This window comes from Colossoma macropomum, unplaced genomic scaffold (assembly GCF_904425465.1).
Source record: "Colossoma macropomum unplaced genomic scaffold, Colossoma_macropomum, whole genome shotgun sequence".
Lineage (NCBI taxonomy): Eukaryota > Metazoa > Chordata > Actinopteri > Characiformes > Serrasalmidae > Colossoma > Colossoma macropomum.
In genome coordinates this window covers 1744-22163 of record NW_023495548.1, presented here as the reverse complement: position 1 = coordinate 22163, position 20420 = coordinate 1744, and the positions used below count along the sequence as shown (strand labels likewise).

General features: G+C 36.7%; 2 protein-coding genes and 1 long non-coding RNA gene across 5 annotated transcripts; 1 reads left to right on the top strand and 2 right to left on the bottom strand.

Annotated features, from left to right (window-relative positions):
• Window positions 1-3118: 3118 nt before the first annotated feature.
• On the bottom strand, window positions 3119-19900 carry LOC118802379 (cystatin-like protein). Of its 3 annotated transcripts, none has more exons than XM_036562899.1 (4): window positions 19662-19886; window positions 18543-18656; window positions 18262-18342; window positions 3119-3424 (listed from the first exon to the last, which is right to left on the bottom strand). In XM_036562899.1, exons 1-4 carry the CDS (start codon window positions 19851-19853, stop codon window positions 3302-3304), a joined length of 510 nt encoding a protein of 169 aa, XP_036418792.1. In that variant the 5' UTR covers window positions 19854-19886; the 3' UTR covers window positions 3119-3301. The 3 variants fall into 3 exon arrangements, with proteins under 3 accessions (XP_036418792.1, XP_036418795.1, XP_036418796.1); XM_036562902.1 differs by lacking the exons at window positions 18262-18342; window positions 18543-18656; window positions 19662-19886 and adding exons at window positions 3582-3662; window positions 3851-3964; window positions 4467-4784; XM_036562903.1 differs by lacking the exon at window positions 3119-3424 and adding an exon at window positions 17345-18104 and having other exon boundaries at window positions 19662-19900.
• LOC118802382 lies at window positions 4906-5736 on the top strand. Its single transcript, XR_005006660.1, has 2 exons — window positions 4906-5288; window positions 5470-5736. It is a non-coding gene; the product is annotated as an uncharacterized LOC118802382 (long non-coding RNA).
• LOC118802381 (cystatin-like protein) lies at window positions 6879-8043 on the bottom strand. The gene is made up of 4 exons (XM_036562905.1): window positions 7794-8043; window positions 7482-7595; window positions 7202-7282; window positions 6879-7044 (listed from the first exon to the last, which is right to left on the bottom strand). Exons 1-4 carry the CDS (start codon window positions 7980-7982, stop codon window positions 6979-6981), a joined length of 450 nt encoding a protein of 149 aa, XP_036418798.1. The 5' UTR covers window positions 7983-8043; the 3' UTR covers window positions 6879-6978.
• Window positions 19901-20420: the final 520 nt, after the last annotated feature.

The following is a 20420-nucleotide window of genomic DNA, read 5'->3' as shown; positions in this document are numbered from 1 at the left end:
GCATCTACTACAGCTACTATTAGTGAGCAGATGGAGGTGAAAAATGAAGTATACCAATGAGGAAAAACATGATGACTACCGGCATAATATGCTATTGGTCCTCTGCCACCACACCAGGCTTTTTGCTCATCATTTTCAGAGCCTTCCACTTAAAGAGGAACTTCACCGATTTTGCAAAATAATGTAATCATTCAATAGTTTAGATGTAAACAAACTCATTCAGAGTACTTCAGTGTGAAATGCTGCTTCCCAGAGAAATTTACCGAGCCAGAATCGTTCACCATTATAGTTAGGAATTAGGAACCAGACGTCCAAAGCATTCAATGGCTCTAAAAGCTGTTACTACACAAAATTGTTATAAATGCATTACTTGTCACTTGAGATATTGTTTTGTGAAAGTTTTGGCTTAAAACATATTTTTTAATATAAACTAATACTCTTGATTACTTCTGTGTTTCCTGTCAAAACTGCATTCTCAACTGAGATCAATGCATGCAAACTAACATGCTTTTGTAGTTACTTGCCTGTAGCTACCGCCCTTCAACACGGCTAATGTGGGTGTTGTATCCAATTCAGTTCCCCCTCAGATTCATGCTCCCTTTGAAAAATCAGCTACTCGAGCACGCACATTCAGTGAACAGATAACACCAAACGACACAGGAACTACGGAAAGTGAAAAGGTTCAAAAAAGTTTTGTACGGCAGCCCTTTTCACCCAATCTGCGACGAACGGTACAAAAAGTGTTTATCTGTATGATTGTTTACTCTTTTACGATTGTTTACTTACTTACTGTTGAAAATATTATTTATCACCGAATCTCAATTATTCTGTGTTATCTTGGGTGAAATTAAAAACACGCGGCCGTTCAATCTTTCAACCAGCGTGCGCTCATAAGCCGAGAGGGAACGGGAGCTCGTTGCTCCGTGTACCTGTCACCGCCCCCACTCTCTTGTCAGTGAGTCAGATGAATCGGCTCAGCTTACAAATAAAAGTCGACTCTTTCGGCTCCCAAGCATCTCTTCACTCTGTAGCACAGTTCTATTTTTTTGTTCTCAAAATTAGCTATGAATAAAATCTTAGTCTGCACTCTAAAAAAGACATTTCTTCAAGGGTTTTTTAGCAAACAGAACGGTTCTATTTAGAACCATGAGTTGTATATAGAACCATTTTTGGCTTAATGGTTCTTTGCATGGTGAAATGGTTCTTCAGATAGATGGAGAATGTGTTGTATATGGTTTTTTGAAAATGGTTATAAATAGCACCAAAAAGTGTTATTCTTTAGTTACAAGCTTGACATCAAAACAATAGCAGAACCCTTTTTGGCGCTACATAGAACCTTATACAACACATTCTCTCAAGAAACGTTTCAGTATGCGAAAAAACATTTAAGCATGAAATTGTTCTATACAGAATAAGTTCTAAGTAGAACCATTCCCCTTACTAGAACCCTTAAAGAACCACTTTAATCCGTCTAATTGTTTAATTAAACTGCATTACATGTGCTGTTTACAAAAACTGAATTAAGCCACATGTTAAGGAGTTTCACTGGATGAATTTTGAGAGGCAGTGATCAAATGATAAGCAGACAGAAAAAATATAGGCAAATCCATCAACCAGTTATCAACAAAGATGAATTAAGTGAAATAAACGAACACAACAAGCAGCACGTTTGGGGATAATGAGGGGACAGAAGCGGAATGTCCCCAGGAGATCTGTGCCAAAGATCATTTTCACAGCCCTTCCCAGAGAGGATGAACCTGATGATTGAGAACTTGGTGAATGATGTGTCTTCTGAGAATGTAAGTAAATTATCTACTACTGTCATCATATCATCATAAGTGTAATGTTGATTTCCATTTGAGACCTAAAAATTGAGTTGGACTTTCTTTTATGTAAATACATATGAAGTGATCTGAAAAAAAACCCTGTGGAATCCAACTTGACCCCTCTGACTTTTTAAAATTATTGTTTCAGGCTTTACAGAGCGACTTGTAGCAGCGCAGACTCACCATATTTTAGCCTTTTTTTTGTCCAAACGCTCCTTCTTACAATTTAAACAAAAAAAACTTACATAGTGCAGCTCAGAATCATTTTCACCAAATGTCCACTCTCTTATAGGACATTTTTATAACTGTCTCAACATGTTTAGGACACATTATTAGTAACATCTACATCTCCTAAGAGACTTAGTGTGCCTTACAGTAATCTACAAGAACACAGTGAATCTGCACCGTACATTGTCTTGTTATGGCTCTATGAAATACCATTAATTTTCACAATAAAAATAAATATCGACAGAATTTGTTTCCAGCCTTTTAAATGTTCCTCCACTCCCGTCTCTGCAAATTAGCACAAACGTATGCATCATGTTTAATATTATCATTGAATCAGGATGAAAACTGTTCATGTAACTGAATGAGCCACAAGTTAACAGGGTGGGCAAACCATGATGGTCACAAACTAGAGGCATGTCATTACTATAAAATCTTTCCCATGTCTGTGAACCTGGATCAAACAAACATGCTTGAAGCTTGGAGGCAAAGAATTGACATTTGAGGGACCTGACTCTTTTTCAGCTTTTTTACATTTTGTTTGTTTTTTTTTTCATGTGTGACAAAAAATACAATAACACAAACAAAAGAGAAAAGGCACTTTGAAATGTTATTTTTATTGAAACTGCTGAAATACCATTTTCAGAAAATGCAAGAAATGTTTGGGTCATGAATTAAAATTTTGAATGAATAAATTCATTAGTAACTCACACTGACCCAAGACTGTAGTGAATTTTTGTGTTCTTTGACTGAAGGCTCTCACTAAACAGGCTAAGCTCTCCTCCCTGAGGGTCTGCTGAAGCACACTGTTACTTCTGGTACCTGACAAGCTCAACAGCACGGTTAGCTACCTATTCGGTAAAGAATGCGTTCATGTCTAAGATAAAATGTTAAAATAAGTCACAAACGTTTGCTAATTATGTATAAATGCACACAATAATTATTTTATAAATACTTTGTGTTCAAACATATCATTCTCTATGATGACAATGCAGTTTTGTTTTTAATATTTATTCTCATTATTGTGTTAGCTATTTTAATGCATACATAAAGTCAGACAGCCAGAATAAACTTAAAATGTAAGTGTCCTTTTATTGGAAACCACATGCTCCATTTCTTATGTAGGTTTTAACCATTTGTCTAGAAGTAGCTGATTTTATACAATCATCACTACATTTTTTTTAAATTTCATTCACAGTTGGAGTCTGCGTGTTTCCAGGTTTGTGTGTGCAGCTTCAGGGGTCTCAAAGTCAGACACATCCAGAACATCCAATCTGCGGCCCATCATCCCCACCTATCCGAGACATCAAAGATCCACCTCCATGGCGGTAAGGGAGTGAGGGAGTGAGACAACTACTCCGAATGCTCGCTCTCTGTAATAAGATCAATAAGACATATTTTTACTTTTCAGTTGTCATCAACAATGGGTTATACATTTTGTCTGGTAAGTATATGTGTTCCTATATATACTGTAGCTACTGTTCATTAGCAGTAGGACGTGCATTAGATACCGATAAATTCAGAACTTACATTTTCGACATCCATTTGTCTCGCACAGTCAATTAGTTCTGCACCATTTTTTTGCTTACATACAAGACAGTTAATCCAGGGCTTTAAAAAAGAAATGAGAAAGTCTGTGTTAGTAACTGATTTGTAGTGCCCGTCTCTTTTTTCATAACAACATATGCAGAAACACAGTCTGTTCACACAGTAAGTAGAAGAAAATGGACCTTGGCTAGTCAATGTTTAGTATGTGATCATTTGACTTTGCATTTAACCAGTAAAGATATCATACACACCGTACTAGGTTTTTGTGTAACACACTCTTTTCTATGTCCATATCCTTTTTGTTTATCCTTCCTGCATGTTGTGACCATCAGACGAACATTTACATAGAAGTCATCAGCTGTAATCTGTGAAAAAGCATAAAGTGGGCTACATAAATCTCCAAATAAAAGAAGAGCAAAACAAGGACATAATAGAAAACAACAAATCACATATTTGTTGCAAATCTACATAATCTACTGTTCAGATCCATATATATATATATATATATATATATATATATATATATATATATATATATATAATATATATATATATACATATATATATATATATATATATATATATTGCAGAACATACTATATTTAAGTTGTTTCCTATTTCTAGATTTTATTAGAGAGCATGTTGTACTTGGCAAATACATTAACTAGTTAATGACTCAACCATGGAAGTTATGAATGTTTTGTTCACATTCTGTCTGTTTACTGATTGCTGGTAACTGATCTGAAACCTGAAATCTGCAGCTGATTAACGATAAACATTCTGCCATTAAAAACTTGGATTGCTGAACTTTACAGTTATATCATTTAATTTCACCTGCAGAAAATAACAGACAGAAAAAACACTTACTTTCAGGTTTGGCAAGAGGCTTTCATAGGCAACATGATAATGACTCCCAAAGTTTCTATTGGCATTGTCCAGTGCCTTGTCAATGTGTGTTCTTATTGAATCAGATAAGCTCTGATAGTTATCCCATTCCTGAGCAGAAACCAGCAGAGTTACTGCCGACAGCAGCAGCAGCTTCAGCACAGCACTCATGTTGCTCGTTGTGTGTGAATCACTGAGCTCTGAGTGTTTTCTGATCGCCTCCAATGTTCATGCAAACCACTTGAGAATCAACAGTGAAGGGCGGGGGGCTCTCCTGCTCTCCCACCACAGTGAGTTGGCAGTCGCATGCATACTTGGCAGCTCTCTTTAGTCTTCCGGGAACAGTGGTGGACTTCTTTAAAAATGGTTGTGACAGCCTTTTTTCACGCATCCCTCTGGCTCAGACTCTTTTACAAACTCCATTTCCCAGAACTCTCTTGGCAATCAGGTGGCTGTGGCTCCACCACCATCAACCAATCAACGCTCATCCTCACCTGAATATGGATCTGTTTCACCGGTTCCCTCTATCATGTGATCATACCTAGTTAGGATATAAGCCTAGGCTTTAGACTAGATCTATGTGAGGTATTACTTGTTGTCATTGCCTAACTGTGTGTCAGACTTCGCTTCTGTATTTTTGACTTTGCCTTTTGTCTTGCCCCTTTTGTACCCTTTTTTCTGGTTCCTGTCCCTGTTATGTTTTCCTTTTTCTTATTTGGATCTTCCTGGCTTTGACCTCTGCCTGTGACCACGATTTTGGATTGTGTTCAAAGTTCAAACAATTAAAGCCTCATTCTCTGACAGGTGACGACACCTAGTTCCTTTACTGTTCACATGTTGTTTTGATGCCCATCCATCCGTGTATAATGCTCATTCATATATATATATATATATATATATATATATATATATATATATATATATATATATATATAATGTGTATATGTGTGTATGTATGTATGTATAATTTTGTTGTCCTGTCCAGTATTTCTGGCGACCTGTCCAGGGTGTATTCTGCCTTCCGCCCAATAACCGCTGGGACTGGCTCCAGAAGCCCCCGTGACCCAGAAGGATAAGTGGCTTAGAAAATGTGTCTATGTATTTATTGTATTTTCTGCACTCATGTCCTGTTGTCGTGTATCTGCACTCTATGTAGTCCTGTGTAAGGTGCTTCTGTTGTGTGTTTCATCACGAGGCATGAAGAACAACATTTCGTTCAATGGATACAAATTAAAATAAGAAATGACGAAGACCACTTGACTTGACCTTAGAGAGGCCATGACTTACATACATACGTACATACTACGTCAAGCTTTTTTATTTGCTCAGCACTGTTAGCAGAAAATGCTCAGCACTGTTAGCAGAAAATGTTTCAAAACACCAGTGCTAGAGTCAGTTGACCTACCTTTACATGCAGTGTTTACAGATGATGTCAAGGGTTTGAAACAGCTGTTTAGGCTATTTTATTTTGTGATGCTGGTCCTTTTTCACACATAAAAAAAATATGTATGAACAGACATAATGCAATTAATAGTGAATTTCAGAAAATAAACATGAGAATGTGACAAAAAATGCTGTTTTATACAACACGCTTTTTCTTTAAGTGGAATCTGGCACTTAGTTTATCAGTGTTCTTTCAAACGTTTTATATCATGCCCTGAAACTTTTAATGTTGATAATTCTTATTATATTAAATATCTTAAAAACAAGACTGAGAATTTTCTATTTCAAAATTTCCTGCAGTTGTCAGACACAATGGGTTATATGTTTAGTTGGACCTGTATAAATTCCTGTATCTATTACAGCTACTGTTAATGAGCAGATGGAGGTGAAAAATGCAGTATGCCTGGATACATGGATACAGGCTATACACTGAGGCAAAACAATATGCTGTTGGTCCTCTGCTGCTACACCAGGCTTTTGCTCATTGTTTTCAGAGCGGTTTACTTAACAGATTTTTAGATAAAATGCTGCAAATTAATGTCTCATTTATTTTTTTCTGTCAGATTTTGATCTTTACCCACTTTTACAGTAAGAAGGCATGTGTAACAAAAATACAGTAACACAAACATCAGAGAAACAGCACTTTGAATTACTGTTTATTGAAACTGCTGTAATAACATTTTCAGTAACTGTAAGAAAAGTTCATTTATAATTCACACACGCCTGAAGTGCCTGTAGAAGCACACTTTTACTTCTCGTACCTGACGAGCTGTTCAACACCACAGATAGTGATATATTTGGGAAAAAATGTGTTCTTGTCTAAGTTAGCATCTATCTGCACTGAGAGACCCAGTTAAGACAAAAAGTAGCAAATGTTTAGTAATGGAAGTGTATCCTATATTAGGCTATTTATGCTTTGTGTTCAAACATATCATGCTTCATAACAAGAAATGTAGATTTGTTTTTAATCATTATTTTTTTATTGTGTTTGCCATTTTAAAATAACAGTACATTGAACCAGACAGTTGGAAAATGCCTAACATTTATTTGTCTAAATAGATGGCAGAGTTGTACTTCCATGGCGGTAACCTGAACACTTTTTTCGAATGTCTGCTCTCTGAAATAAGATCCATTAGACTTAATGTTACTTTTCAATTGAAAGAAACAATGGGTTTTATGTTTATTCTGGTATTTGGATATGTTTCTGTATCTACTGCAGCTTCTGTTCATGAACAGTAGTATTGGTATTATTCATGAATAAATTCAGAACTTACATTCTTAGCATCCACTTGTCTCACACAGTCAATTAGTTCTTCACCATTTTTTGGCTTACACACGACACAGTCAATCCAGGGCTTTAAAAAATAAATGAGAAAGTCTGTGTTTGTAACTGATTTGTAGTGCCTGTCCCTTTTTTAATCTCAACATATTCAGAAACACAGTCTGTTTACACACTGATTAATAAGTAAGTAGAAGAAAATGGACCTTGGCTAGTCAATGTTTAGTATGACATCATTTAACTTTGCATTCAGCCAGTAAAGATATTATACACACCGTTTTAGATTTTTGTGTAACACATTCATCTCGATGTCCAAAACCTTTCTGTTCATCCTTCCTGCATGTTGTGACCATCAGACGCACATTTACATAGAAGTCATCATCTGTAATCTGTGAAAAAGCATAAAAGTGTCCCACATTAGTCTCCAAATAAAACAATAAAACAAAATAAAGACATAACAAATCTGAATTCTGAAATCTGCAGCTGATTAACCATAAACATTCTGCCATACATAAGTAGGTTTGCTCAACTTTACAGTTATATCAAATCATTTCAGCTGCAGAAAATAACAGACAAAAAAAAAATACTTTCAGGTTTGGCAAGAGGCTTTCATAGGCAACATGATAAGGACCCCCAAGTTTTCCATTGGCATCATGCAGTGCCTTGTCAATGTGTGTTCTGTATGAATCAGGCAAGCTCCAATAGTTCTTCCATTCCTGAGCAGAAACCAGCAGAATAACTGTCGCCAGCAGCAGCAGCTTCAGCACAGCACTCATCTTGCTTGTTGTGTGTGGATCACTGAGCTCTGAGTGTTTTCTGATCCCCTCTAATGTTCACACAGACCACTTGAGAATCAGCAGTGAAGGGCGGGGGGCTCTCCTGCTCTCCCACCACAGTTAGTTGGCAGTCACAAGCACAGGGCACCACTTGGCAGCTCTCTTTAGTTTTCTGGGAACAGTTCTGGAAAATGCTACTTTAAAAATGATCTTGTTGCTCTACTTGCTACAAAATCAAACAAATGAGAAGTGAAAACCTCTTTATAATGGGCTGAATGTTGGAAAAATATCCCCATTAGTTTTTTTTCACAGGTAGCTTCAGTGTTGTGAAGCTCTTTTAGAGGGGAAATGGAAGCAACCCAAGCAATTTGACTCCCCCAGTCAAAGCCCACCACCACTCTTAACACTTAATCAGCCACACTTTCAGCTTTATGATAAATAAACATCTGTTTATTTATTGCTGTAGTAATACACAAGGAAACTATAAGATTCTGTAATGCAGTATTACAATAATAATCTATAATATTTACTTGTGTAGCATCAGGTAGTAAATATAGTAGCCATGTGATAAAGTTTCTCTGCAGACAGATGCTTCTCCTAAACAGTTAAACTTCTCAGTGTTCTTAGGCAAGACGTGAAGTGAAGTGCCTAAAACTCCCTTTCCTGTGATAAAATCACAGTAACACACAGTCTCAAATGGCCTCTTGCTTTTTTAAAAGGGCAGCCAACATGAAATATGATAAAATACACAATTTTTCAGAAAATAATTTAAGTTATTATTAATAATAATCGACATCAACAAGTATTCTGCCAAGAAATGTAGCTAGTTCCTCTAGAGTACGGTATCGTTGCCTGAATGAGGAGAACGTTTGGTTGCCTTTTGTCGTTTTGTCATATAACATATGAACATATGAGAACACAGCACTGTTTAATGCAAAACTTTTGCTTTATAAGTACTTTTTGGTCACCAAATTACCACTGCAAGTCTTATTTAGCATTAATCCAGCAGCACCTCTCTTCTCATGCTGGGGCTGAATCTCAAACAGCTCCCTGCTCCCTACATAGTGCGCTACACAGGAATATAAATACTGGATCCTGCACTGGATTTGCTATTCAGAACGACCAGTGAACCTACACATGTCTTCTGAGATTTTATATGTAGTGTTGACAATGTCAAAACAGTGCTAAATCCGAAAATTCAAATGTATTTGAGAACTTACAACACCATGCATGACCTCTCTACCATGACTTGTATTTTTAATACATTATAGGCAAAAATCTTGTCACAAAAATATTGTAAAACATCTCAGTGGTCTATTTAGTCTAGTCAGTAGTCCACAGATTCAGGATTTGTGTTTATAACTTTGTAAAATGGGGATAAAAAGTGGAGCTGAAAGAGAGATAATAAGAAAGTCATTGAGGAGGAAGCTGAAAAGTGCTAAAATACATATTTTTTCCACAAGGTCAGTCAGAAAAACCTTTAGCCACCTTTACTTACATGACCACTCTCTCATTTAGCTATGAGATATAGCATATATCAATTAGTGTTTTTAGCTTAACCAATCTTTTTAGTCTGTTTTGTGCTCTCTATGTAGTTTCTTTTTCCGCCTGCTTTAGGAAGAAGTGTAAATATTTAGTAATTACTACTCTCAATGTTATTAGTTTGTGTGGTGCAACTAGAGGAATGACAATAAAGACCACTGGACTTGACTTGACCTTATGGAGGCCATGATTTACATACATATGTACAAACTACATCAAGCTCTTTTACAACCCCATTTCCAAAAAAGTTGGGATGCAGTGCAAAATGTGAATAAAAAAAAAAATGCAATGATGTGCAAATCATTTAAACCCTATGTTTGATTGAAAATAGTACAAAGAAAAGAAATTAAATGTTGAAAGTGAGAAATTTAATTGTTTTTTGAAATGCCCATTTTGAATTTGATGGCAAGAGCACGTTCCAAAAAAGTTGGGGCGGGGGCAACAAAAGGCTGGTAAAGTTGTGTAATGTAAAAAAAAAAAAACACCTGGTGGTTGATTGACAACAGGTCAATAAAATGATTAGGTATAAAAAAGCATCCCAGAGAGGCTGAGTCTTTCAGAAGTAAAGATGAGGAGGGGTTGACCACTCTGTGCAATAATTCAAGAATAACGTTTCTCAACATAAAATAGCAAAGAACTTTTGCTTTTTATCATCTACGGTACATAATATCATTAAAGACTCAGAGAATCCCGAGAAATCTCTGCATGGAAGTGACAAGGCCAAAAACCAGTATATGCTGGCCATGATCTTTGGGCCCTCAGGTGGCACTGCATTAAAAACAGACATGATTCTGTAGTGGAAATCACTGCATAGGCTCAGGAACACTTCTGAAAACCACTGTCTGTGAACACAGTTTGTGGCTTCATCCACAAATGCAACTTAAAACTCTAAAATACAAAGAAGAAACTGTACATAAACAGGATCCAGGAATGCTGCCACCTTCTCTGGGTATGGGCTTATTTAAAATGGACTGAGGCAAAGTGGAAAAGTGTCCTGTGGTCTGACAAATCAAAATTTGAAATTCTTTTTGGAAATCATGGACACTGTCCATGGCTTGTTATCAGTGCACAATTCAAAAGCCAGTATTCATGAAGGTATAGGGGGGCATTAATGCTCATGGCATGGGTGACATGCACGTCTGTGAAAGCACCATTAATGCTGAACGATATATATAGGTTTTGTCAACATATGCTGCCATCCAGACGACGTCTTTTTCAGGGAAGGCCTTGGTTATTTCAGCAAGACAATGTAAAACCACATTCTGCATGTATTACAACAGCCTGGCTCTGTAGTAAAAGAGTCCAGGTGCTAAACCGGCCTGCCTGCAGTCCAAACTGTCACCCACTGAAAACCTTTGGAGCACTATGAAATGAAAAATACGACAAGGAGACCCCGAACTGTTGAGCAGCTGAAATCCTCTATCAAACAAGAATGGGAAAACATTTCACTTTCAAAACTACAGTATTTGGTCTCCTCAGTTCCCGAATGCTTACAGAGTGTTGTTAAAAGAAGAGGTGATGAAACACAGTGGTAAACATTCCCCTGTCCCAACTTTTTTGGAACATGTTTTTGGCATCAAATTCAAAATGGGCAAATATTTTTCAAAAAACAATAAAATTTCTCAGTTTCAACATTTAATTTGTTATCTTTGTACTATTTTCAAAAATAGGTTTTAAATGATTTGCACATCATTGCATTTTGTTTTTATTTGCATTTTGCACAGCGTCCCAACCTTTTTGGAAATGAGGTTATATTTAAAAAAAAGGTTATATTCTCAAAGTAACCTCCAAGGCAAAGTCTCAAAGTCTAACATAACATTTACACTCACATGTGGGCTGTACACCTAAAAGAAACCTCTGAATCAGGGACGTGCAGGACATGCAAAGGCAGACCACCATCACATGTCCAGTACTGTTCGCAGAAAATGTTTCAAAATTCCAGTGCTAGAGTCAGTTGACTTACCTTTACATGCAGTGTTTACAGATGAGGTCAAGGGTTTGAAACAACTTTTTAGGTTATTTCATTCTAATCCACATTAACCTCACATGAGTGAATAGACTTGTCAGTGTATTGTCAGAGTGAAGTCCCTAAGCTGTCATATGGATGGGTCTGGAGCCTGTCAGCTTTAAATCCTGAACATTCCTACATGATACAGCTTTAGCTGTGAGATGTAGTGAAATCTATTCACACTGATCACTACAATATGAGCGGTTGTGATTTTGTAATTGTAAACATGAAAATGTGACAAAGAATGCTGTTTTATACAACAAGTGAAATCTTGCACTTAGTTTATCAATGTTCTTTCAAACGTTTTATATCATGTTCTTTAACAAGAAAATATAATTGCTTTTAGTATTTATTATTTTTATTAAATTAAATATCTTAATTTTCTATTTTAAAATTTCATGCAAAACATTATGACTGCTGGTCCTCTGCCGCCACACCAGGCTTTTTGCTCATTGTTTTAAAAACAGACCCAGTTAAAACAAAAGTTTTAAAAAGTAGGAAACGTTTGCTAATATAAGTGTATCATTTATTAGGTTAATTATTCTTTGTGTTTAAACGTCTCATGCTTCATAACAAGAAATGTAGTTTTGTGTTGTTCTTTTTAATGTGCCATATTAAAATAAAAGTACATGGAACCAGACAGCTGGAATAAACTGAACATTTAAGTGTCCTTTTAGTGGAGACCACACAAGTTTATGCATGATTTCTTAAGTAGGTTTCAACCACACGTTTAAAGTACCTAATTTTATAGTGTCAACACTACATTTTCTACTTCATCCACAGTTGGAATCTGTGTGATTCCAGGTTCAAATGTGCAGCTTCAGGGGTCTTAAAGTCAGACACATCCCAGACATCCAATCTGCTGCTCATTATCCTCGCTTTTCTAAGACATTATAGATGCACCTTCATGGCGGTAAACTGAGGACATGGGACAACTACTTCGAATGTTCGCTCTCTGAAATAAGATCAATTAGACATATTTTTACTTTTCAGTCAAAAGCAACAATGGGTTTCATTTTTAATATAGTAGTTATACACCGATCAGGCATAACATTATGACCACCTCCTGTCCATCTGTTTCTCTGCATACTTTGTTAGCCCCCTTTTACCCTGTTCTTCAGTGGTCAGGACCCCTATGGACCCTCACAGAGAAGCAGTGCTGTGTCTGATCCACTCAGACCAGCGCAACACACACTAACACACCACCACCACTTCAGTGTTACTGCAGTGCTGAGAATGATCCACCACCCAAATAGTACCTGCTCTGTGAGGGTCCAAGGGGGTCCTAACCACCGAAGAACAGGGTAAAAGTAGGTAAAAGGGGGGGGGGCGGGGTGCTCTCCTGCTCGCCCACCACAGTGAGTTGGCAGGCGCAAGCAAAGGGCACCACCTCTCACCAGCTCTCTTTAGTCTTCTGGGAACAGTGGTGGACAACACTTCTTCAAAAATGAACTTATTGCTTAACTTGCTACAAACACAAATAAATGAGAAGAGAAAACCCCTTTGACAATGGCCCGAATGATGGAAAAATATCCCTATTATCTTTCATCTTAATCTTTGTTCCTTTAAGGGCAACCCAGTTAAGTGCAGTTAAGTTAAGAGCTTCAAGTGCATTGATATGTTTTGAACAAAACATAACAATTTGGCTGATAACACTGACTTATCCTAATTTAACTGCATTTCAGTGAACTGCATTTGCAAGTACAACCCAACTTCATCAGAGCCTAACAACTATGATAACCAGAGAGCAAAGCTGTGACCATCCAAACTTAGAAGAGAATTTAGCAAATTTTTCTCCTCTTCTACATTAAAACATTTCAATTGCTAGATACTGTAACATAACTGGTGGTCCTGGCTAATCTGTGATCTGTTTCCATTTAAATAAAAGGATAGAGATCCACCTACTGTTCTGCTTTTATGTGAGCATCAAATAATTTTGCAGGTAGTGTGTCCCACAAATAGGAGCAGCTGAAACAAGATTATAAAGATTATAAAAAAAATCCAAAAAACTCAAAAGGCAAACACCAAGGTTCTTCGCAATTTCCCTGACTTGACATCTCAAAAGTGCTCTGTTGCTCTATTTCCAAAAGACAGATTATTAAACTACAGAAACTAATTACAACACTAAAGAAAAACATATGTTTAGTCTTAAAGAGGGGACTGGATCACCTTTATCTCAACCTGGGCGAGGATCTCTGCAAGTGTTCCACCAACAACTCCTTTCTTGGATTTAAAGATCTCAAGGAATCGTGGGACGTGGTGGTGCAAGGACTCAAAAAAAAGAATTTGTTCTCAGGCTTTAAAGTGATCCCATTTCTGTGAATTACCACAAACATATCTTCGCTGTCACCCAAGAACCTTGAACCTCCGTTTTTGTCATTTTTAATTTCTTTGCGTAATTTGAAAAGTCCAGTTACTCTTTGGCTTGTGCTGAATTTCATGATGAACAGACAGAAAGTAGAAATCCCAACACACCTTGTAGATCTGCTGACTTTCTGCAACCATTTCCTGATAAATAAGTGCATAATAGCAAAACTGCTCTATTTCATATCTGTTATAAAGGCAAATAATTACAGAAATAGTTCCACTGATTCACTTCTCTCATCATACTCTCAAAAATGTCAAACTGGCTTGTACATTTTAATAAAACAAGCTGATATTAATTGACCTGAATTATTTTTAAAATGTACTTAAGTGTTAGCATTGAAAGAATGTAATTAATCTAAATGTTAAATCAGGCAGAGTCAAATAAAAGAGAACGGAAATTGTGTTTTCCAATTCTCGTTTGATTTCCACCTGCTAGACGCACAGCCGAATAAAATAACACACATTACTCAATTATTTTCAGTTAGGGGAACGTTTTTTTTTGATGATTTGTTTGTTTAAATGGCCTCATCAAGTTGAATCAATGTGTTGAAAGTTAGTCTGTTGCCTCCAGGAAAAGTCAAAGTCCTGTGTCCAGTCCAGTCACATGTGAGCTGTACACCTAAAAGAAACCTCTAAATCAGGGATGTGCAGGACATGCAAAGGCAGACGCCATCACATGCTCAGCACTGTTAGCAGAAAATGTTTCAAAACTCCAGTGCTAGAGTCAGTTGACCTACCTTTACATGCAGTGTTTACAGATGATGTCAAGGGTCTGAAACAGCTAGGTTATTTCATTCTAATCCACATAGTAAACAGGCTTGTCAGTGTATTGTCGGAGTGAAATAACCAACGTAAGCTGTCATATAGATGGACCTTTATCCTGTCAGCTGGAGCTTTAAATCCTGAACATTCTTATGTAATAATTACAGCCAGATGTAGCTGTAAGACGTAAGCTGTAGTGAGATCTATTCACATTGATCACCACGATACAAGCTGTTGTGATATTATTACAATATTATTATAAACTGAGATAATTCAATTAATAATGAATTTTAGAAAGTAAACACGAAAATGTGAAAAAGATTTTCCGTTTCAGCCGTCAGACACAATATGTTATATGTTTGATTTGTATGTATTCCTGTATCTACTACAGCTACTGTTAGTGAGCAGATGGAGGTGAATATATATTTTTGTAGTTACTTGCCTATAGCTACAAGCCGTTCAACACGGTTAACGTCGGTGTTGTATCCGATTCAGTTCCTCCTCAAATTCACGTTCCCTTTTACAGTCAGGTCTTTGGGCACATGCATTCACTGAACAGATTACAATGCCAAGCAACACTGGAACTACGAAAAGGTTCAAAAAAGGTTTGTATGGCAGCTGTTTACACCCAATCTGCGACAACGGTACAAAAAGTATTTATCATGACGATTGCTTACTGTTTATTCAAATTGAAAATATTATTTATCACAGAATCTCAATTATGCCGTGTTGTCTTGGGTGAACCTATATTGAGGATTGGGTGAAAACACGCGACCGTTCAATCTTCCGATCAGCGTGAACTCCTGAGCCGAGAAGCAACGAGAACTCTTTGCTCCGCGTACTCGTCACCACCCCCGCTCTCTTGTCAGTGAGTCAGATGAATCGGCTCAGCTCACAAATAAGAGTCGAATCTTTTGGCTCCCAAGCAGCTTTTCGTTCTGTAGCCCAGTTTTAGTTTTTGTCTCCAAAATTAGCTATATTAGCCATATTGTCATATAATTTTCAATAAAAATTTTATCTGCACTCTTAAAAAAGACATTTCTTCAAGGGTTCTTAAGCAAAAGGAATGGTTCTATTTAGAACCATGAGTTGTATATAGAACCATTTTTGGCTTAATGGTTCTTTGCATGGTGAAATGGTTCTTCAGATAGATGGAGAATGTGTTGTATATGGTTTTTTGAAAATGGTTATAAATAGCACCAAAAAGGGTTATTCTTTAGTTACAAGCTTGACATCAAAACAATAGCAGAACCCTTTTTGGCGCTACATAGAACCTTATACAACACATTCTCTCAAGAAACATTTCACTATGCGAAAAAACATTTAAGCATGAAATTGTTCTATACAGAATAAGTTCTAAGTAGAACCATTCCCCTTACTAGAACCCTTAAAGAACCATTTTAATCCTTCTAATTGTTTAATTAAACTGCATTACATGTGCTGTTTACAAAAACTGAATTAAGCCACATGTTAAGGAGTTTCACTGGATGAATTTTGAGAGGCAGTGATCAAATGATAAGCAGACAGGAAAAATGTAGGCAAATCCATCAACCAGTTATCAACAAAGATGAATTAAGTGAAATAAAAAAATCTGAAGAACTAAAGAAGCACTCTTGACAACACATCTTAGATTCACATGAAAATCACCAAGAAAGAAATCAGACAAATGAACACAACAAGCAGCACGTTTGGGGATAATGAGGGGACAGAAGCGGAATGTCCCCAGGAGATCTGTGCCAAAGATCATTTTCACAGCCCTTCCCAGAGAGGATGAACCTGATGATTGAGAACTTGGTGAATGATGTGTCTTCTGAGAATGTAAGTAAATTATCTACTACTGTCATCATATCATCATAAGTGTAATGTTGATTTCCATTTGAGACCTAAAAATTGAGTTGGACTTTCTTTTATGTAAATACATATGAAGTGATCTGAAAAAACCTCTGTGGAATCCAACTTGACCCCTCTGACTTTTTTAAAATTATTGTTTCAGGCTTTACAGAGCGACTTGTAGCAGCGCAGACTCACCATATTTTAGCCTTTTTTTTGTCCAAACGCTCCTTCTTACAATTTAAACAAAAAAAACTTACATAGTGCAGCTCAGAATCATTTTCACCAAATGTCCACTCTCTTATAGGACATTTTTATAACTATCTCAACATGTTTAGGACACATTATTAGTAACATCTACATCTCCTAAGAGACTTAGTGTGCCTTACAGTAATCTACAAGAACACAGTGAATCTGCACTGTACATTGTCTTGTTATGGCTCTATGAAATACCATTAATTTTCACAATAAAAATAAATATCGACAGAATTTGTTTCCAGCCTTTTAAATGTTCCTCCACTCCCGTCTCTGCAAATTAGCACAAACGTATGCATCATGTTTAATATTATCATTGAATCAGGATGAAAACTGTTCATGTAACTGAATGAACCACAAGTTAACAGGGTGGACAAACCATGATGGTCACAAACTAGAGGCATGTCATTACTATAAAATCTTTCCCATGTCTGTGAACCTGGATCAAACAAACATGCTTGAAGCTTGGAGGCAAAGAATTGACATTTGAGGGACCTGACTCTTTTTCAGCTTTTTTACATTTTGTTTCTGTACTTATTTTTACTCTAAGAACTCATGTATGACAAAAAATACAATAACACAAACAAAAGAGAAAAGGCACTTTAAAATGTTATTTTTATTGAAACTGCTGAAATACCATTTTCAGAAAATGCAAGAAATGTTTGGGTCAAGAATTAAAATTTTGAATGAATAAATTCATTAGTAACTCACACTGACCCAAGACTGTAGTGAATTTTTCTGTTCTTTGACTGAAGGCTCTCACTAAACAGGCTAAGCTCTCCTCCCTGAGGGCCTTTTGAAGCACACTGTTACTTCTGGTACCTGACAAGCTGTTCAACAGCACAGTTAGCTACCTATGCGTTCATGTCTAAGATAAAATTTTAAAATTAGTCACAAATGTTTGCCAATAATGTATAAATACACACAATAATTATTTTATAAATACTTTGTGTTCAAACATATCATTCTCTATGATGACAATGTAGTTTTGTTTTAAATATTTATTCTCATTATTGTGTTAGCTATTTTAATGCATACATAAAGTCAGACAGCCAGAATAAACTTAAAATGTAAGTGTCCTTTTATTGGAAACCACATGCTCCATTTCTTATGTAGGTTTTAACCATTTGTCTAGAAGTAGCTGACTTTATACAATCATCACTACATTTTTTTTTTTTATTTATTTCATTCATAGTTGGAATTTGTATGTTTCCTGGTTCGTGTGTGCTGCTTCAGGGGTCTCAAAGTCAGACACATCCAAGACATCCATACTGCGGCCCATCATCCTCGAGATTTATAGATCCACCTCCAAGGTGGTAATCTGAGGGAGTGGGACAACTACTCCGAATGCTCTCTCTCTGTAATAAGATCAATAAGACATATTTTTACTTTTCAGTTGTCAGCAACAATAGGTTATACATTTTGTCTGGTAAGTATATGTGTTCCTATATATACTGTAGCTACTGTTCATTAGCAGTAGGACGTGCATTAGATACCGATAAATTCAGAACTTACATCTTTGACATCCATTTGTCTCGCACAGTCAATTAGTTCTGCCCCATTTTTTGGCTTACACACAACACAGTCAATCCAGGGCTTTAAAAATTAAATGAGAATTTGTGTGTTAGTAACTGATTTGTAGTGCCTTTCCCTTTTTTTAATCTCAACATATTCAGAAACACAGTCTGTTTACACACTGATTAATAAGTAAGTAGAAGAAATCGGACCTTGGCTAGTCAATGTTTAGTACGTGATCATTTGACTTTACATTCAGCCAGTAAAGATATCATACACACCGTACTAGGCTTTTGTGTAGCACATTCATCTCGATGTCCAAAACCTTTATTTGGATCCTTTTTACATGTGGTGACCATCAGACGCACACGTATGTAGAAGCTGCTGTCCGTAATCTGTGAAAAAGCATAAAATTGAGCCACATTAATCTCCAAGTAAAACTGTATATATATCTAAAGTACTGTATATATATATATATATATGTGTGTGTGTGTGTGTGTGTGTGTGTGTGTGTGCGTGTGTTTGTGTGTGTGTGTGTGTGAATTGCACATTATACATATAGAAACAATACTGGGCTGCCATAAGCAGAAGTATAGAAATACTTAAGGGACATGACTTATAGTTAAACTGACAGACAAAATCAATATACACCAATCAGTAAAGTACTGCTGTGTCTGATCCACTCGTACCAGCACAACACACACTAACACACCACCACCACATTAGTGTTAGTGCAGTGCTGAGATCTACCACCCAAATAGTACCTGCTCTGTGAGGATCCTTGGGGGTCCTGACCACTGAAGAGCAGGGTAAAAGGGACTAAGAAAGTATGCCGAGAAACAGATGGACTACAGTTTGTAATTGTAGAACTAAAAAGTGCACCTATATAGTAAGTCCAGCTGATAAAATGGACAATGACTGTAGAAACAAAGAGGTGGTCATAATGTTATATCCCTGATCAGTGTATATTTTATTAGTGTTATATTTATTTTAATATTAGTGTTTTTCTGAGCAAGTAAATGCTTATTGCTTTTATAAATTATAAATCTTTTAAATACCTTCTCAAATATTTCACACAGTTGTCTCACGTTTTCTCTCTGCCATTTACCAGCAATTTTGCAGTTTCCATTTATTTCCTGAATGCAACTTTATTTATAAGGGGGTATAAAATGAGTCAAAACTTTTTTCCTGCAAGTGGAGCCAATAAACAGAAACCGTCTGTTTGCAAAATGTTCGCACTGGGATTCTTTTAGTGATTAATGATTACTGGTAACTGATCTGAAACCTAAAATCTGCAGCTGTTAAGATTAACTACAAACATTCTGCGAGCTTTTGTGTAACTTTACAGGCTAAAAAAATAATTTCAGCTACAGAAAATAACAGACAGAAGACACACTTACTCTCAGGCTGGACAAGAGCCTGTTATAGGCAACATGATAAGGGCCCCCAAATTTTCCATTGGCATTGCGCAGTGCCTTGTCAGTGTGTGTTCTGTATGAATCAGGTAAGCTCCAGTAGTTATCCCATCCCTGAGCAGAAACCAGCAGAGCCATCAGCAGCAGCACCTTCAGTACAGCTCTCATCTTGCTCATTCTGTGTGGATCAATGAGCTCTGAGTGTTTTCTGATCGTCTCTAACGTCCACGCAAACAGGTCTAGAATCAGCAGTGAAGGGCGGGGGGCTCTCCTGCTCTCCCACCACAGTTTGCAGTTGCAAGTTGCAGGCACCCCATGGCAGCTCTCTTTAGTCTTCCTGGAACAGTGAGCCTCATTCACCAGTGTCTTCCTAAGTTTTTCTTAAATGTGTTCTTGAGAAAGGTCCTAAGAAAATGTCAGTGTCAGATTCATGATGTGTTCTTAAACTGCAGAATTGTTCGCTCCTTTGTGCTCTTGAGTGTGTGTAGATTCTGCACTTACTTTTGGACAAATCCCAAATAACATTGGTGAATGTCAGAATCTCTGTGTAAGTGGGTTTTAAGAAGAGATTTTCTCGTAAGAACGGTTGGCCCAGTGTTGGGAAACACTTCTTTAAAAATGAACTCATTGCTTTACTTGCTACAAATGCAAACAAATGTTAAGGGAAACCCCCCTTACAATGGGCTGAATGTTGGAAAAATATCCTCATTAGTTCTTTTTCACAGTTAGCCTCAGTGTTGTGAA

Excerpts from the sequence above, each read along its gene's own strand:
- LOC118802379 (XM_036562899.1), bottom strand. The coding sequence starts at position 19,853 with ATGAGCAAGATGAGAGCTGTACTGAAGGTGCTGCTGCTGATGGCTCTG. Across the intron at positions 18,657-19,661 it reads GGCTCTTGTCCAGCCTGAGA|ATTACGGACAGCAGCTTCTA; the intron begins GTAAGTGTGTCT and ends GCTTTTTCACAG. Across the intron at positions 18,343-18,542 it reads CTACACAAAAGCCTAGTACG|CCCTGGATTGACTGTGTTGT; the intron begins GTGTGTATGATA and ends TAATTTTTAAAG.
- LOC118802381 (XM_036562905.1), bottom strand. The coding sequence starts at position 7,982 with ATGAGTGCTGTGCTGAAGCTGCTGCTGCTGGCGACAGTTATTCTGCTG. Across the intron at positions 7,596-7,793 it reads GCCTCTTGCCAAACCTGAAA|ATTACAGATGATGACTTCTA; the intron begins GTATTTTTTTTT and ends GCTTTTTCACAG. Across the intron at positions 7,045-7,201 it reads GACAAGTGGATGCTAAGAAT|AGAGCAGACATTCGAAAAAA; the intron begins GTAAGTTCTGAA and ends ATCTTATTTCAG.